The sequence below is a fragment of the Grus americana genome, chromosome 1 (assembly GCF_028858705.1).
Source record: "Grus americana isolate bGruAme1 chromosome 1, bGruAme1.mat, whole genome shotgun sequence".
Lineage (NCBI taxonomy): Eukaryota > Metazoa > Chordata > Aves > Gruiformes > Gruidae > Grus > Grus americana.
Window position 1 is genome coordinate 84318837 of NC_072852.1, and position 17460 is coordinate 84336296.

The window sequence follows — 17460 nt, forward strand, 5'->3', positions numbered from 1 at the left end:
TTTGCACCTACAGGGGTTTTAAATACTATTCTGGGACTCTGCCGCATGTAAACAACCCCAAGCATCACTGTGTCATGAAATCATTTAGTATGAGCCAAAAAAACCCTTCTGACTTTTGCATGAATCACTCTGTTAGCTCCCAATGACACCAACCATTCGTCTGATCCCAGACAGAACCTAATCCTTGTTTCTTCTGTGGGAGCAACCAAACTTTTGAATTCTCCTGTAACCTTGCCAGAAATGACGAGTGAAGAAGTGACATATGCAGACCTGAGGTTCATGACACTGGAAAAATACCAGGATCAGGAGCTCCAAACCACCAGAGCAAAAGGTAGTGGTGGTGCTGGGGGGGGCCAGTTCTCTCCAAGGCAAACTCTCACCTCGGAGAAGACTTTTTTTATGTGACACTCAGAGGAGGATGCCACCTACCAAGAAGCATCTCGGCTTCTGGGAGCCCTTTGGACTCAAATCTTCTAAGAAACTGGAGGGAGAAAATAAAAAGGCAGGAGTTTGAAAAAAATGGAAGGGTGGAGAATGTGGAAAAACTGTTTAGATTTGAGAGGAGAGATATAATTAAGGTTGTAGGATGCAGTTAAGTAAAAATAAACATGTTCCAGTTAAGCATTAAGTGTCAGCTCTGTGAAGTTAGTGAAGTAATACGTGTAAGGGACCTTGCAAAAGTCTTTCAGCTTTACTCATTTAAATGTAACCGAATGAAGTAAATGCTAGGGAGAAAAATATGTTTTCTCTCAAGGGAAGAAACAGATGGACAAATACCTTTTTGTACTTAAAAATCATAAAAATTATGCTACATAGCTTCACAGAAGAAGGGAGGAATGTAGCTGATCCCAAATCTGTATTCTTTATGCAATGCATTAGTGCTTCAGAATTGCTCTGTATGAAAGGTAGTAGCAAAACAAAGAGATGTTATGTTACAGCCTGACTAAACGTCTGGATATAAATTGGATACATTTTGTAATAGTCTAATAGATTAACAAGCTCTTTCTGGAGGAAATTCCCCCTTACTGGCTAGCCAGTGATTATCTCATTCCCACTTTTTGAGATGTCTTCGAGTTTTATACTTGGAGCCTGAAGCTGAACTCCCAGTAATCTAGTAGAGTTCTTCTCAGCTGTTGGGTTAAAGAGTGAGGGATCACAGGGTATAAAAGGCAGAAATACCACAGGTTGTTATGCCAGTTGTTTCTGTTGGTGACTTCAACATAAGTATTCCCACAGAAATTTCATACTGAAGTCTAATAGGAGAACACAGCTATCTTAAATTGGAAGCAATCCTTTGCGCTGTCTTTTGGGGCTCTGTGTGAATTCATGCAGGTGTTCGCATCTGCCCACATTGCAAGAATGGATGTGTGCATTTCTAAGTGTGAGACTGTGTTTCTGTGCAGCTGCAGGTATGTGGTCTTGTTCACATCTGTATGCCCTAATTTCAGATTATTTTACAGGACATGGCTTTCATTGGTGAACTGTTTCTAAGATTATTTCCCGATTTGGCAGGTTAGGCACTCAAAAGTAAAAATACCCCAATATCTGGCTGCATATGAAAATTTCAGCCATGTTGTAAGCACAAATACTCCTTAATGTTCTTTCTCCACATGTAAAATTCTGTGCTGTTCATCTTTATTTGTCCAATTCATTTTCTCTTAAAAGCTCTTGTCTAAGCTAGTCTCCATGGCCCCAACTCCTAAGGAGGACTGGCCATGGCCAAACGATGGGATAATTTTCATAATGTAATACCACATACCGGTCTGAAACTCAGCAATTCACTGGGCAGACTACCAGTCATGTTTTATTGTGCAACGTAGGAGCTGCAGATACAAAGATGAGAGGTTCCTGTTCTTGCTGCTTTTCCTTCTTTTTGTCTATCTCAGATTCCCCCAGTCCGTCTTCCTGCTGGCGACCAGCTACAGTGGTGCTTGGGGTCTTCTGCCTAAGTTCAGTGGTAGCTGCAGGAATCTTGGCTGCCAGGTGTAAGTATGGTCACAGAAGGGGTGCTCAGAATTCAGTATGAACAACTAAAAGTCTAGGAAATTAGTTAAGGAAAAGGATTAGCTGAGGGGATTAATGATGCAAAAAAGTGTCCCTTGCTGGAAGGGTTTACCCACTCAAGAGATCTCCTAGTCTTTGAAATTGGGATGTATTACGTCTTGCTCACAGGTGCGCACAAACTGTATGTCAAGTATGTTAAGTCATGGGGAGGTATGTGTGTCTTTGGTAGGTTTATTCAGGTTGCACTGAGCAGTTTAGCTTTAATATTAATGGAACAATTTCATTCTTGTTTTGCTGTATTCAAGTCATCCTGGTCTGCCACCCTGTGTGTGAAAGGGATGAAAACTTCACCCTGCAAAAGGCAATTGTGGAAAGCCTCAACGAGCAGCTGGAGCTCCTCCAGGCTCAGAATTTGAACTTGACAGAGACTGTAAAGCAACTTGCCACCTACAGAGGTACATAGTGGTGGGAAGATGGTGTTTCCGTCGCATTATGGTAGCCACAGATTGATTTTTTTTTCTATCAACCATATTGGAAGGAAAAATCAACATCTCTAAAATTGCCCTGAATTATTTCATTTAAAAAAAAAATTCAACCGAGTCAATCAAAAGGCTGCATTTCCATTTTCATAATTTTTTAAGTAACAGTCTTTCTGAAGTAAGTTTATTGGATTTTTGTAATGGAGCTGGTTTATACCCTAAACCAAACATTTTAATTCAGAAAATACCATGATGAGGACACTTATTTTTTTAAAAAAAAATTTTTTCTAATAGGTAAATTCATTGATGCTACCATTCCTTCTTTCACAGTCAGTTTCAGTGAATTATAATTAAAAAAATTTGACGGAAAATTCCTACTGGCTTTAATTTTCTGGAATGCTTTGACTCCTCAAGACAGCTTCATTTTGTTATGCAGTATCTCTACCAAATAGGATTGCAATCACTGGCTTTAACAGTTTATAGACTGTATGCTGAAGGTATTTTTTTTCTTGTGCAAAATAATGGTGTGAAACTTTAATGATGGGTCAGCTGAATATGCTAGATTATCATATAGCAAAGAGAAGAGAATCATAATAAATTAACATCTTGTGAGAGAGTGGCAAGGTTATTATCTATGTAAATGTCTGCATTTGAATTTAGCACAAACCAGAAGCTACTTGTAAGAGTCAAGTGCACTGTGCTGTGCTACCTATTGCCATCCAGCATCAAGTCCTGGCATTCCCAGCTGGCACTGGTTTGTTACAGTTTAAAATGGTCCAGTGAACTGTAGAGCAATGAACATGATTCACCCTGTAGCTGGGATCCAGTTCCCAGAGATCTCCAAAATATTTTGTCTGGCAGATCTTTTTGCTGCTTGCAATTATTTCAGTTTCCAACTAGAAATGGAGTTCCCCAAATGGTGCAAGAGTGCAAGAAAAATCCAATATTTTGAGTTCTTCCTGAATTCAGTATTACTCAGGGTCCCAACAGGCAGCTAACAGAATAAGGTGGCAGAAAAGAGTCAAAGTGCAGTTGTCAGAAAGATATTTTCTTTAACAGCAGTGGGCTCATTATCTTTCACTTTGGCTGGCCATCACTATCAGATGTCTGCACACTGAATTCACAGCAAGTATGAAATGCTATCGGAAAAGTTAAAGTATAAATCGCAGTGTTAAGTATATAGCAGGGAAGAACTGGCCCTGATGTTAACAAGAAGTTAAAAGTAAGTTCACCCATATGACTGAAAGTCTAGGTTTCCTTTTACATCCACCTAGATCCATGCCTCTCTGAACATGGCTCAACCTTCCAAATTTTCCTCTATTTGTGTTTGCCGTTCAGATTTTAAAAAAATCTTTATTATTTGTTTTTCTAATTTTCATTTAGAAATGTTTTTCTGGTCTGGCAACTGGGTTTATTAAGTCTCCAATGAAGATATGAATTTAGCTGCAGAATGAAGGGGGAATTGTTGCTCCTCTGTGATAGAGAAGCTGCGCACTGCTCTAGTGATTTTGCAGGGATCCACTAGAGACTGCCGTCACTGACAAACCTGATCAGGTGCTCTTTTGTTTTCAAGGACATAAATGCATTCCTTGTCCTGAGAACTTGCTACAGTATGGGGAGGACTGCTACTACTTTTCAAAGGAATGGAAGACTTGGCAAGAAAGCAAGGCTCAATGCTCTGCTCTGGATTCCAGACTTCTTAAGATAGAGAGTAAGGAAGAGCTGGTAAAGATAATTTCTTTTTCTCTCTCTCTCTAATTGTACACTCGGCATTTTGCTGTGGCCTGAACAGCCACTCCATCCTTCCACTGGTGCAGTATGCTGTGGCATGCATGGGCTGGACCAAGTAGCAAAAACTGTCTATGCCCCTTTGGAGCCCCTCTACCTGTACTGTGGCTGCACCGTCCCTCGGGCATCACTGCTCACTTCAGGGGAGTTAACTGTGACACACCAGCTTGGGTCCACATCTAGATCCTCATCCCATCTCAGGGAAAATATAACTGAGTCCTGGTTGGCACCTCTTTTGTTGTCTTGGTGGAACAAGCTATTTAGCGATCATCAGAAGGCCGGCCTTCAGCTTCTTGCTGTCCACAACTAGAAAGCTCACTGACCTGGCCTGCTCCCTTGCCTCTTCTCCCACTTGACCAGAAGATGATTCATATCTTTTTTTGGCTCCTGAGTTGTAGATGAAGCAGCAGATAAAGCACAGCCAGAAGAGCTCTTTGTTGTGAAGGAATTTCTACCCAGACTCTTAATGTGAATGGGATTATGTCTTGAACTCTGTGGTTTTATTGTCTGTATTTTGAATTTCCTGCGTACAATGATAGCAACAGATGCAAAGGCCTTTTCCTGCCTGACTTCTGCAACCAGAGTGTTGGAGGAAGTTGTTATCCTCTACTCATTACCTAGCTAATGTGCAGGCTTCAGTTATCTCAATTGTCTTTTTAGCTGAGAGCTACTGAAAGCTCTCAGCAGGTTTATTTTCCTTGTCTCTAAAACAGCACTGACTGCCAGGAGTAGGAGGCACTGCCCAGATTTACTTGTGAAACAAAGTCTGTTACACACAGGTGTGAGCAGCTCGCTTTCATTTGCCTCTCTCCTGTTCCAAATCATAGGCTGTTACGAGTGAAGCAGGGATGTGATTCACAGGCTTTGCGCTTATTTCCATACAGGACTTCATAATGCGATCAGCACAGTCTTACAGTTCTTACTCTTTCTGGATTGGGCTGTCTCGCAATGGAGCTGAGGGGCCCTGGCTGTGGGAGGATGGATCAGCTCTCTCCCCTGATCTGTAAGTCGCTGTGCAGGTAGGAGCAGACCACGTCAATGCGTATTTGTTATGAGCCAGAAGCAGCAGCCTTTAGCCACCACTCAGTAATCGCCTGTCCCCGACCTGTTTGCCAGTAGGCAGGTTACCCATCACTCACTTGCTTATCAGCCTAGGCAAGCCCCCATCAGAGAGCTTCTATGCAATTGTGGGTCAAGTCGGTAGCAGCAGTGGGAATTATTATATCATCCTGTGACTCAGACTGAGCTTGGACCTCCTCTAAGCTCAGGAGCGATGCATCCCAACAAAGAGGAAGTCAAGCAAAAACACCAAGAGGCCCCCATGGATGAACAAGGAGCTCCTGGGCAAAGTCAAACACAAAAAGAAAGCCTACAGAGGGTGGAAGCAAGGGCAGGTAGTCTGGGAAGAATACAGAGAAACTGTCCGAGCAGCCAGGGATCAGGTTAGGAAAGCCAAAGCCCTGATAGAAATTAGTCTGGCCGGGGACACCAAGGGCAACAGGAAAAGCTTCTATAGGTATGTCAGTGATAAAAGGAGGATGAGGGAAAATGTGGGTCCCCTCCAGAATGAAACGGGTGACCTGGTTACCCAGGATATGGAGAAGGCTGAGGTACTCAATGACGTCTTTGCTTCAGTCTGCACTGGCAAATGCTTGAGCCACACTGCCCAGGTTGCAGAAGGCAGGGACTGGGAGAGTGCCGAACCACCCACTGTAGGAGAAGATCAGGTTCAAGAATATCTAAAGAACCTGAAGGTGCACAAGTCCACGGGACCTGATGAGATGCATCCGCGGGTCTTGAGGGAACTGGCAGATGAAGTGGCCAGGCCACTCTCCATCATATTTGAGAAGTCCTGGCAGTCCAGCGAAGTTCCCACCGACTGGAAGAAGGGGAACATAACCCCCATTTTTAAGAAGGGTAAAAAGGAAGACCCAGGGAACTACAGGCCGGTCAGTCTCACCTCTGTGCCTGGCAAGATTATGGAGCAGACCCTCCTGGAGACTATGCTCAGGCACATGGAACATAAGGAGGTGATTGGTGACAGCCAACATGGCTTCACTAGGGGCAAATCGTGCCTGACAGACTTGGTGGCCTTCTATGATGGGGTGACAGCATCAGTGGATAAGGGAAGGGCAGCTGGCGTCATCTACCTAGACTTGCGCAAGGCATTTGATACTGTCCCGCATGACATCCTTGTCTCTGAATTGGAGAGACATGGATTTGATGGATGGACCACTCGGTGGATAAGGAATTGGCTGGATGGTCACACTCAAAGAGTTGTGATCAACGGCTCAATGTCCAAATGGAGAATGGTGACGAGTGGCATTCCTCAGGGGTCGGTACTGGGACCGGCAGTGTTCAACATCTTTGTCAGCGACATGGACAATGGGATCGAGTGCACCCTCAGCAAGTTTGCCGATGACACCAAGCTGTGTGGTGTGGTCGACACTCTGGAGGGAAGGGATGCCATCCAGAGGGACCTTGACAGGCTGGAGAGGTGGGCCCGTGCGAACCGCATGAAGTTCAGCAAGGCCAAGTGCAAGGTCCTGCATGTGGGTCGGCGCAATCCCAAGTACAGCTACAGGCTGGGCGAGGAATGGATTGAAAACAGCCCCAAGGAGAAGGACTTGGGGGTATTGATTGATGAGAAGCTCAACATGAGCTGGCAGTGTGCGCTTGCAGCCCAGAAAGCCAACCGTGTCCTGGGCTGCATCAAAAGAAATGTGACCAGCAGGTCGAGGGAGGTGATCCTGCCCCTCTACTCCACTCTGGTGAGAACCCACCTGGATGGAGTACTGCGTCCAGCTCTGGGGGCCCCAGTACAGGAGAGACATCGAGCTGTTGGAGCGAGTCCAGAGTATGGGCCACGAAGCTGATGGGAGGGATGGAGCACCTCTCCTATGAGGACAGGCTGAGAGAGTTGGGATTGTTCAGCCTGGAGAAAAGGTGGCACCGGGGAGATCTAATTGCGACTTACCAGTACCTGAAGGGGCCTACAGGAAAGATGGTGAGGGACTGTTTATCAGGGAGTGTAGTGACAGGACAAGGGGTAATGGGTTTAAGCTGAAGGAGGGTCGATTTAGATTAGATGTTAGAAAGAAATTATTTTCTGTGAGAGTGGTGAGGCACTGGAACAGGTTGCCCAGAGAGGTGGTGGCTGCCCCATCCCTGGAAGTGTTTAAGACCAGGTTGGATGGGGCTTTGGGCAATGTGGTCTAGTGGAGGGTGTCCCTGCCCATGGCAGAGGGGGTTGGAACTAGATGATCTTTGAGGTCCCTTCCAACCTAAACCATTCTATGATTCTATGATTCTATGACTTCTTCCATGGGATGATGAATCTCTCTGCTATTTTTTCACAGGTTTCAGATCCAACGAGCCAGCTCAAGTCCTCCCCTAGACTGTGCATGGGTTCAAGGTGCAAACATAGACGCTGCGCGGTGTGGCGAGTATAAATTTTACATTTGTGAGAAAGTGGTGGATCCCGTGGTGGTCGAGCAAGCGAGCTACTCGGACAGGCACTAGTGTGCAGAGCTCTGCAGAGAGCCCTGTACTGGGATACGGTGTTGTGCGGGCAAGTTCTGCCCCAGGGTTTGCAATAGGGAAAATGAGTTTGAGCTCAGGGTAATGTAATGTCAGGGATAATCTAAGATTAACTTGCCCTCTGGTGATGCATATCAGCCAGACTCCGTCTTGGGCTTTTTCTTTAACAACTACATTCCCTCTTTCTTCTTTCAGCCATTGCATTCTTGTGTAATCATTTTATCCACTTCTCATAAATTCCTTTCTAAATTAAACAAAATTAAGTATATGATTCCAGAACTCTATTTTAAAGATTCACACCCATCTCTCAGAAACAGGAATCAATGACCATTTGTAAGAGCATCATACAATGTTTTCAAAATCAATCCATTGGGTATTCACAGATGTGAGCTCCCAATTTACAATAAATTTCCGAATGTTTGATTTAATTTCACTCCCCACCTGCTGATAACTAAACAGTGCAACAGAATTGGAGCCTGCATTAAAAGACAAATAAAAATGTTTCTAGTTCTCCTGGTTAGAGAGAAAAGCTTTCAAATGGGATTGCATGCCCTATGGGCTCAAAAAACAGAAGGCAAATACACAACACATCTTTACTGAGGAAAGTTGGCAATATTTAATGCCCAGGAATGGCAGTCCAGCTGCTAGTGGATTGTTCCGCTGCATGGGATGTTAGGGAGGAAGATGCATTGCTCTAAGGCATCTGTCTTGATAATTATCCGTGTCACACCTGATCCAGTTCTTTGATTTCTCAAATCCATTTTCCATTCTGTTGCAGAATTTCACAATTGGAATAAATATTGTTGCTACTAACCTTTTTGGTAGCGTGTCTTTTTAGTAAGTCACTGTGCACAGAAGGCTCTACAACCATCAAATCCAGGGCCTTTAATGATGCAAAGGCTCCTGCCACTTCACTGCTGTTTAGGAGGCTGTTCAAAGAGAAGACTGCATCTGAGAGAGCATCTCTCTTCTATGGCACTAACAAACAATAGAGATCTTTGAAATCTCCCAGGAACAGTCAAGTTTATCTTTAGAAATTTTGTTCCTGTGTGTGTTTTGTACTAATTTGAGCCATTTGATTAAAATTGAACTGTAAGTCTGGGAAGGTGGAGGTGTTTAGGCAAGCCTCTAATTATGTTTATTTCAGACATAAAACTGTGCATCAGAAGTCTGCAGTAGCAACATCCAACAAGTGTGTTGTATCCCTCACTAAATGAGTGTTTAGCAATATGGCAATTACCTTAATTATGGATATGAAGAAGTAATTTAGAGGATCAGGGACAACAGAAAGTGTCTGGCCACACAGCTATCTCTTACTCTGGAAATGCTGCATTTTCTGGCCTCAGCAGCCATGGAGATACTACCTGGGATCCCAGAACTGACTGGTCTGCAGAGGATGCAGGTACGATGTGAATGATGAGAGGGGTAACCCATACAGGGCTGTTGGTCTAACACACATGGGGCATGGTGGCAGGCCCCCATCTTGATAATACCCTTGATAATATAACCCTTGATAATACAAGAGGGTCTTAGAGATCACACCATGAGGAAGCAGGAGAGCCCTCGCTAGGGGGGTGACATGAGGAAGAAGAGCTGTAGCAGTGAGTGAAACTGATGTGAGGGAACTGATGTGATGGGCATGGGGTCAGCGGACCAGTGAGGGCAGCAATGGTTGATTGTAGGGGCTTGGCTGAGGGAAAAGTGTTGCATGTGAAAAGCACTGGTCTTATGGACTATTTCTGGGAGTGAAATGCTGCAGCAAATGAAGGAAGGAAACGCTGAATGAAAGTCTGCTGTTCTATACTGCGTTTGGGAGGAGAATCTATTAGCCCGTCTTGTCCCCCTGTCCAGGGCATGAAGCACTGTGGGTCCCTGTGCCTGGCTGCTGAATATTCATAAGCTCAGAAACTTACAAAACAAGGGCCAAGTTCCTGGTCCTCATTGCTGACTGGATGTTTTCATTTTATGTCACATCTTCATGCCTCACTGACTCGTAATTATAAGGGCTACAAGATGAGCCAAGTTGCACAGAATAGAAGAGCACATGGCATCCACTAATTGCCCTGAGATGTGCAGTGTACAGCCTGTTACTGTGTTTGTTTGAGTAATACCTAATCCTGAATTTCCTTCATATGTAGGGTAAATCACTTCTTGTATTTTGGCTTAAACCAGGAGAGAAAAATTTAGCCTCATAAGTAAAATGATTGAGATTGAGCAGCCCTGAGGAGAAGGACTTGGGGATGTTGGTGGACAAGAAGCTCAACATGAGCTGTCAACGTGCACTTGCAGCCCAGAAAGCCAACCGTATACTGGGCTGGATGTTCAAAGGGAGGGTCCCTTCTACATGTCATGCAACTGGTGCTACGTGAAGTAAGTGGGTCGCATTGATCACACAGCGGGCTTGAATAGGAAATCCCAGTCGTCCAGGGATTCTGGAAGTAATCACGGACTGGCCAGAAGGCAAAGATTTTGGAGTATCACCAGAAGAGGAGGTGACACGTGCTGAAGAGGCCCCACCGTATCATAAAGTGCCAGAAAATGAGAAGCAATGAGAAGCAAAATCAGCTACAAGTTCTGGATGCAGCATGCAGCAATCCACCATCACATACCATCTTTCCTGCCCTGAAAGACTATTATGACAGATGGAGCCCAAAGTCATGGACTAAAGGAACTTAATGGTCATTTTGTGGACATTTATGAACATTTTACAGACATTTCACAGTGGTGGTCCATTGACTAAGAGAATGATATCTGTGTGTATATATCAAAAGACAGAAGAAAAATGGTGGTGATTAATTGCAATGTCTTGGAAAATGTGGGACCTGGACATCATGTAGATGGTATAGAATAAGGACTGGATATTATCCTGGTTTCAGCAGGGATAGAGTTAATTTTCTTTCTGACAGCTGGTGTAGTGCTGTGTTTTGGATTTAGGGTGAGCATAATGTTGGTAACACACTGATGTTTTAGTTGTTGCCAAGCAGTCAAGGACTTTTCAGCTTCTCATACTGCCCTGCCAACGAGAAGGTAAGGTGACAGGCACCCAAGAAGCTGGGAGGGGACACAGCCAGGACAGCTGACCCAAACTGACCAAAATGATATTCCATACCATAAGACATCATGTCCTGTTTGTAAGGTGGGGGCCTGGCACAGCTGCTGGGGGCCTTGCGTGGTAGCTGGGGGTCTTGTGCAGCAGTGTTCAGAGTGATGGCATTTGTATTCCCAAGTCACCATTACGTGTGATGTAGCCCTGCTTTCCTGGAGATGGCTGAACACCTGCCTGCCCATGGGAAGTGGTGAATGAATTCCTTGTCTTGCTTTGCTTGCGTGTGTGGGCTGAGAGACTGGGCAGCTGGGGGGCGTGCGTAGCATCAGCTTCAAGTGATAGGAAGTTGTGCTGTTCATCACTTGGTTTGTATATATATTTTTTCTCTTCCTTTTTGTGTTTGTCCTCTTAAAGTTTTTATCTCAACCATTGAGTTCTCTCACTTTCACTCTTCCAATTCTCTCCCCTGTCCTGCTGGGGAGGAGTGAGCAAGCGGCTGCGTGGGGCTTAGTTGCCAGCTGGGGCTAAACCACAACAGTCTGTAATTAGCTTTTTCAGTTCGATACAATGCTCATTAAAATCTGAGTATAAGCATTGTACCCATGCCACGTTGTTACAAAACAAGCCTTCAGCTCACAAGCCACTGTCAGTGCTTCTTGGCAAATAATCTCCCCACTGTTCCCAACATGAATATTCATCTCAATAGATCTACCAAACCTGTGAACATATTTCTTCATAGTGCCTATGTGTTTTAAAGACAAATTGTTCTGCTTACTTAGTTTCCTTACATTGCTTTCAGTTGCTTCATATTGACATATAGCTGCACAAGTGGCTCATTTCTTGGCAAAGCTCAGAGATGCAACCTTGAATGGAGTGTCACAGCTTTACTTTATAATGAGTTTTTCTTCTCTGCATGGTCGTGCTTTTTACCCTTGGTGGCAAACAGTCAGTAAACCACCTGCATCATAAAAACTTAAACAAATCCAAGTGGGGAAAAATGTTCTTGCAGCAAGATCCCAATACTCATAATTAGCAGAGAGAGTAGATGCATCTTTGATTTCGTGTGGAGACAGAAGCTGCGGTGTTTAAACAGCAGGCCTTGCAAAATATACTGTCATTTTTCAGTTGCACAGCCACATGATATGTGGAAAATGCAGCTAAATCACCTCTGCTAAGGACTACTGAGAGAACAGGAAGCAAGGAGAGAAGCACAATGATTTTCTGAATACATGACAGTAAATGCAGCTGCATATTGGGTGCTTTGAGTGAAATATTTAAGTTTTCTGAGGTTTTCAGTTTTGTTTAAAATGAGTGTTCATGTCCTAGACCTAAAATCAAAGTCAAAGTCATGAGAGATGGTCAAGAGAGTTTTTCTGTGCACTTGGAATTCTGCAGACAGTCCGGATTTTGGGAACCTGCATTTAAACCTATGCATTCAAGTTTGTTTAGTCTAATCTTTTGCCCTCTCTCTAATCTTGGATTGTCTTTCCACCACCATCTCATCCCTAACCCTCTTGGATAAAAGAACTAGTTTTAATGCTGAGACAAGAAGTAAAAAAGGACATGTTACTCATCCTCCAGTTCTCTGGTTAGAGTCATGTGGGCATTTCTCCTTTTGCTAAATTAAGACTCCCATCCTGTAAATTTAGCAAAAAGAAACTTGTGATTTTACATTTGAAAACTAAAATGCAGAGCTTGTCTAAATGCTTCCAGAGAAGCCTATTTCTATTTCTGTTTCAGAAATGTAGAGTCAGTGGTTTGTAATCACACATATGCCTGCTATCCTGAAAACGTACCTACGCTCCCTGCTCCACAACATTCTGGGGGCCCACCAGGAAACTAAGCAGGAAGAAATGATCACTCCTTCTGCAGAAGGGTTGCCCTTTTGTTCTGATTTGAAACAAAAATATACAGAGTTGTGAAATATTCTTTGGCAGAGAAAGACCACGTAAGTCTGATTAAGCCATCAACAGCAAAGCCAGTATTTCCTCCCTATTCAGTGTTTCCTGTATTTTATTCCTCTCTCATTTTTTAGATTTATTGGGCTTTTTTTTCCAGAAGAACATAGCTAGTAACAGTGGACACCTGAAATAAACAAACAGGCTCGAGTGACATATGGAATTGGAGCGCTCAGTTGGAACACACTTAAGTGCACAAGATGCACAGGTGGCCTTTGTGGGTAAAACATTTCCTGGACATGGACAGTCAAATGACCACGCTGAAGTCATATTTGCTGCTATTTATAACGTCAAATTAAGTTGAAGGCTTGTCATAGCACAAATTGTGGCGCAGAAATTTAATAAGAATTGTGTAGCTGAAAAGTAGTATTTTGTAGGGGAACGTAAATAAATAATTAACATCAACTTGCCCATGTTATGATGACAAAAGTCTTATGCACTTAAAAAAATACCTGCATTTTAAAGCATAATATTACTACCCAAGGAAAGGGAACAGTTTTTTCTGCTGTATAAGTAAGACTGTATCACAAATATCATACATTCATAGGCAAGATGTTTCATTGTTGAATGTGATGGTTCCAGTTGCATCCCTATGCAAAATGCATATAGAAATAATGCATCTAATTTCTAGTGGACATAATGTATTAAGTAAGTGCCACAAAAATACATCAACATACCTCTTCCAATTTGTCCACTCAATTTTCCAACATGAAGTAAAGATCTCAGAGTCACTTTCAAACTTGGAACAATAACAAGGCGAATTTTGTAATCAGTCTTCCTACTGAAAAATGACAAAGGCTATTAAACTGAGCACCTCATTTGAACATGGTCACATCGGTATCACACAGAGATTTTACTTACTAGTGTCTGAAATTTGACCTCTTGAAAAAACACAGAATCACCGACTGGTCAAGGTTGGAAGGGACGTCAGATCAGAGGGTTGGAGCACCTCTGCTATGAAGAAAGGCTGAGAGAGTTGGTGGTGTTCAGCCTGGAGAAGAAAAGGCTCCGGGGAGACCTTATTGTGGCCTTTCAATATATAAAGGGAGCTTTTAAGAAAGACAGAGAGAGACTTTTTACCAAGGCCTGTAGTGACAGGACAAGAGGCAATGGTTTTAAACTAAAAGAGGGTAGATTTAGATTAGACATAAGAAAGAATTTTTTTACGGTGAGGGTGGTGAGACACTGGAACAGGTTGTCCAGAGAAGTTACAGATATCTCAGCCCTGGAAGTGTTCAAGGTCAGGTTGGGTGGCTTTGAGCAACCTGGTCTAGTGAAAGATGTCCCTGCCCAGGCTAGGGTGGTTGGACTAGATGATATTTAAAGGTCCCTTCCAACCCAATCATTCTGTGATTCTATGACCTCTGGACGTCATCTGCTCCAACCCCCCCTGCTCAAGCAGGGCCATCTAGAATCAGTTGTCCAGGGCTATGTCCAGACCACTTTTGAATACCACCATGAAGGGAGACCCCACAAGCTCTCTGGGCAACCAGTGCCAGTGGTTGGTCACCCTCACAGTAAAAAAGTGTTTCCTGATATTCAGAGGGAACCTCCTGTGTTTCAGTTTGTGCCTGTTGCCTCTGGTCCTGTCACTGGGCACCACTGAAAAGAGCCTGGCTCCATCCTCTTTGTACCCTGCCTTCAGGTATTTAAATACATTAATAAGTTCCTCTCCAAACCTTCTCTTGTCCAGGCTAAATCATCCTAGCAGTCTCAGCCTTTCCTCATAGGCGAGATGGTTCACTCCCCTCATCTTCATGGCCCTTCATTGGACTCTCTCCAGTATGTTCATGTCTCTCGTACTGGGGAGCCCAGCACAGGACCACATGTGACCTCGCCAGTGCTGAGCAGAGGGGAAGGATCACCTCCCTTGACCTGCTGGCAACACTTCTCTTAATGCAGCCCAGAATACCACTGACCTTCTTTGCAACAAGGGCGTACTGTTGGCTCATGGTCAATTAGGTGTTCACCAGAACCCCAGGTCCTTTTCTGCAAAGTTGCTTTCCAGCTGGTCAGCCCCCAGCAGGTGCTGGTGGATGGGGTTGTTCCTCTCCAGTTGCAGGACTTTGCACTTCTCCTTATTGAACTTCATGAGTTCCTGTCATCCCATTTCTCCATCCTGTTGAGGTCCCTCTGGATGGCAGTACAATCCTCTGGTGTATCAGCCACTCATCCCAGTTTTGTATCATTGGCAAACTCTGCCCTGTCATCCAGATGATTAATGAAGATGCTGAACCAGGTCAGATCCAGTGTTGACCTCTGGGGTGCACTACTAGTGACTGGCCTCCAGCTGTAGACTTCATGCCACTGATCACCACCCTCTGGGTCGATCTGTTTAGCCAGTTTTCAATCCACCACACTGTCTGCTCATCCAGCCTGTACATTAACAGCTCCTCTATGAGAATCTTATGGGAGAAAGTGTTGAAAGCCTTACTGAAGTTCAGGTAGATGATATTCACTGTTTTCTCCCTGTCTATCAAGCCACTCATCTCATCATAAAAGGTTATCAGGTTGGCCAAGTACAACTTCCCCTTGTGTGAATCCATGCTGGCTACTCCCAATCACCTTCTTGTCCTTCATGTGCCTCTAAATGGTTTCCAGAATTAATTGCTCCATCAGCTTCCTAAGAACTGAGGTGAGGCTGATTGGCCTGTAGTTCCCTGGGCCCTCCTTCCTGCCCTTACTGGAGACAGGAGTGATATTTACTTTCTTCCAGCCCTTGGGCACTTCTCCCAGTCACCATGATCAGTCAAAGAGTATCAAGAGTTGCCATGCAATGACATCTACCAGCTCCCTCAGCCCTGTCAGGGGGCTGCATGTCCAGTTTGCCTAAGTATTCCCTGACCTGATCCTCTTCCACCAAGGGCACTTCTTCCTTGCTCCAGCCTTTCCCTCTGGTGTCTGGGATCTGGGATTCCTGAAGGCTGCTTTTTCTTTGTTCTTTCTACAGACAGTGTCTGTGAACACAATTGGCACCATATTATTTAGCATCTTGCTGACAATGCGTTGCAGCCTGTGAGCACTGGCATCTACTGGCAAGTCTGAACCCCCTCCAGGGCAGCGGGTGTACTCATAACAAGGATGATGGAGGCCATTGGGGAAGAGAGAGGATCCACTCAGTGCAGAGCCTGGAGCAGAGAGTGTAGTGGAGAATATGAAGAGGCACTGTGCAGCTGGGGTGTGTGGTTCAGCTCTTTTATTTCTGAACCTGCCTTCCTGACATCCATGATCTCTGCTTTTTCCTATCCAGCAGCTGACATTTAGACTCCTCCCATTTCACTGTCTTGGTTATCTTGTTGTTGATGGGAAAATGTGAAGCTGCCATGCTCCTTCCACTGCAGAATGGTACTGCAAGGCTCATTCTCCCAATGCACCTCTTTATTCACTTCACTGCATCTTCTTTGCTGTCCATGTTCTGTCTGAAGGGATGTTGAAGCCAACAACTTCTCTTTAGTTCCCATACCTTTCAAGATTTATGATGTCTCAGGCTCTACCAAGGGCTTTACTCTCACAATTAGTATACAATTGTACTGGGTTTGCGTGACAAGGTTTTGGTAGTGGGGGGGCTATAGAGGTGGCTTCTGTGAGAAGCTGCTAGAAGCTTCCCCCATGTCCGACAGAGCCAATACCAGCCAGCTTCAAGATGGACCCGCCGCTGGCCAAGGCTGAGCCCATCAGTGATGATGGTAGTGCCTCTGGGATAACAGAGTTAAGAAGGAGGAAAAAACCTGTGCGGCAACAATTTCAGCCAGGACAGAGGAGTGAGAGGATGTGAGAGGAACAACTCTGCTGACACCAAGGTCAGTGAAGAAGGAGGGGGAGAAGGTGCTCCAGGTGCCAGAGCAGAGATTCCCCTGCAGCCCCTGGAGAAGACCCTGGTGAAGCAGGCTGTCCCCCTGCAGCCCATGGAGGTCCATGGTGGAGCAGATGACCACCTGCAGCCCGTGGAGGACCCCATGCCGGAGCAGGTGGAGGCACCTGAAGGAGGCTGTAATCCCGTGGGAAGCCCGCGCTGGAGCAGGCTGCTGGCAGGACCTGTGGCCCCATGGAGAGAGGAGCCCATGCTGGAGCAGGTTTGCTGGCAGGACTTGTGACCCCCATGGGGGACCCCACGCTGGAGCAGTCTGCTCCTGAAGGTCTGCACCCCGTGGAAAGGACCCACGCTGGAGCAGTTGGTGAAGAACTGCAGCCTGTGGGAAGCACTCACGTTGGAGAAGTTGGTGGAGGACTGTCTCCTGTGAGAGGGACCCCACGCTGGAGGAGGGGAAGAGTGTGAGGAGTCCTCCCCCTTGAGGAGGAAGGAGCAGCAGAGACAACGTGTGACGAACTGACCACAACCCCCGTTCCCTGTCCCCCTGTGCTGCTCGAGGGGAGGAGGGAGAGAAATTGGGAGTGAAGTTGAGCCCAGGAAGAAGGGAGAGGTAGGGGGAACGTGTTTTAAAATTAAGAGTTTATTTGTCATTATCTTTCTCTGATTGTGATTGGCAATAAATTAAATTAATTTCCCCAAGTCAAGTCTGTTTTGCCCCTGATGATAATTGGTGACCCAGGAGCCTTTCGTTATATTTTCTCTCCCCTGCCCAGCTGAGGAGGGGAGTGACAGAGCGGCTTTGGTGGGCACCTGGTGTCCAGTGCAGGTCAACCC

General features: G+C 45.0%; 1 protein-coding gene across 2 annotated transcripts; it reads left to right on the forward strand.

The window, feature by feature from the left end:
* On the forward strand, positions 1-8929 carry OLR1 (oxidized low density lipoprotein receptor 1). Of its 2 annotated transcripts, XM_054841184.1 has the most exons (6): positions 10-331; positions 1887-1985; positions 2310-2459; positions 4057-4208; positions 5156-5274; positions 7631-8929. In XM_054841184.1, the coding sequence occupies exons 1-6, from the start codon at positions 241-243 to the stop codon at positions 7791-7793; spliced, it is 774 nt and encodes a 257-aa protein (XP_054697159.1). In that variant the 5' UTR covers positions 10-240; the 3' UTR covers positions 7794-8929. The 2 variants fall into 2 exon arrangements, with proteins under 2 accessions (XP_054697162.1, XP_054697159.1); XM_054841187.1 differs by lacking the exon at positions 5156-5274 and having other exon boundaries at positions 1-331; positions 4057-4194; positions 7631-7766.
* The last annotated feature ends 8531 nt before the right edge of the window (positions 8930-17460 follow it).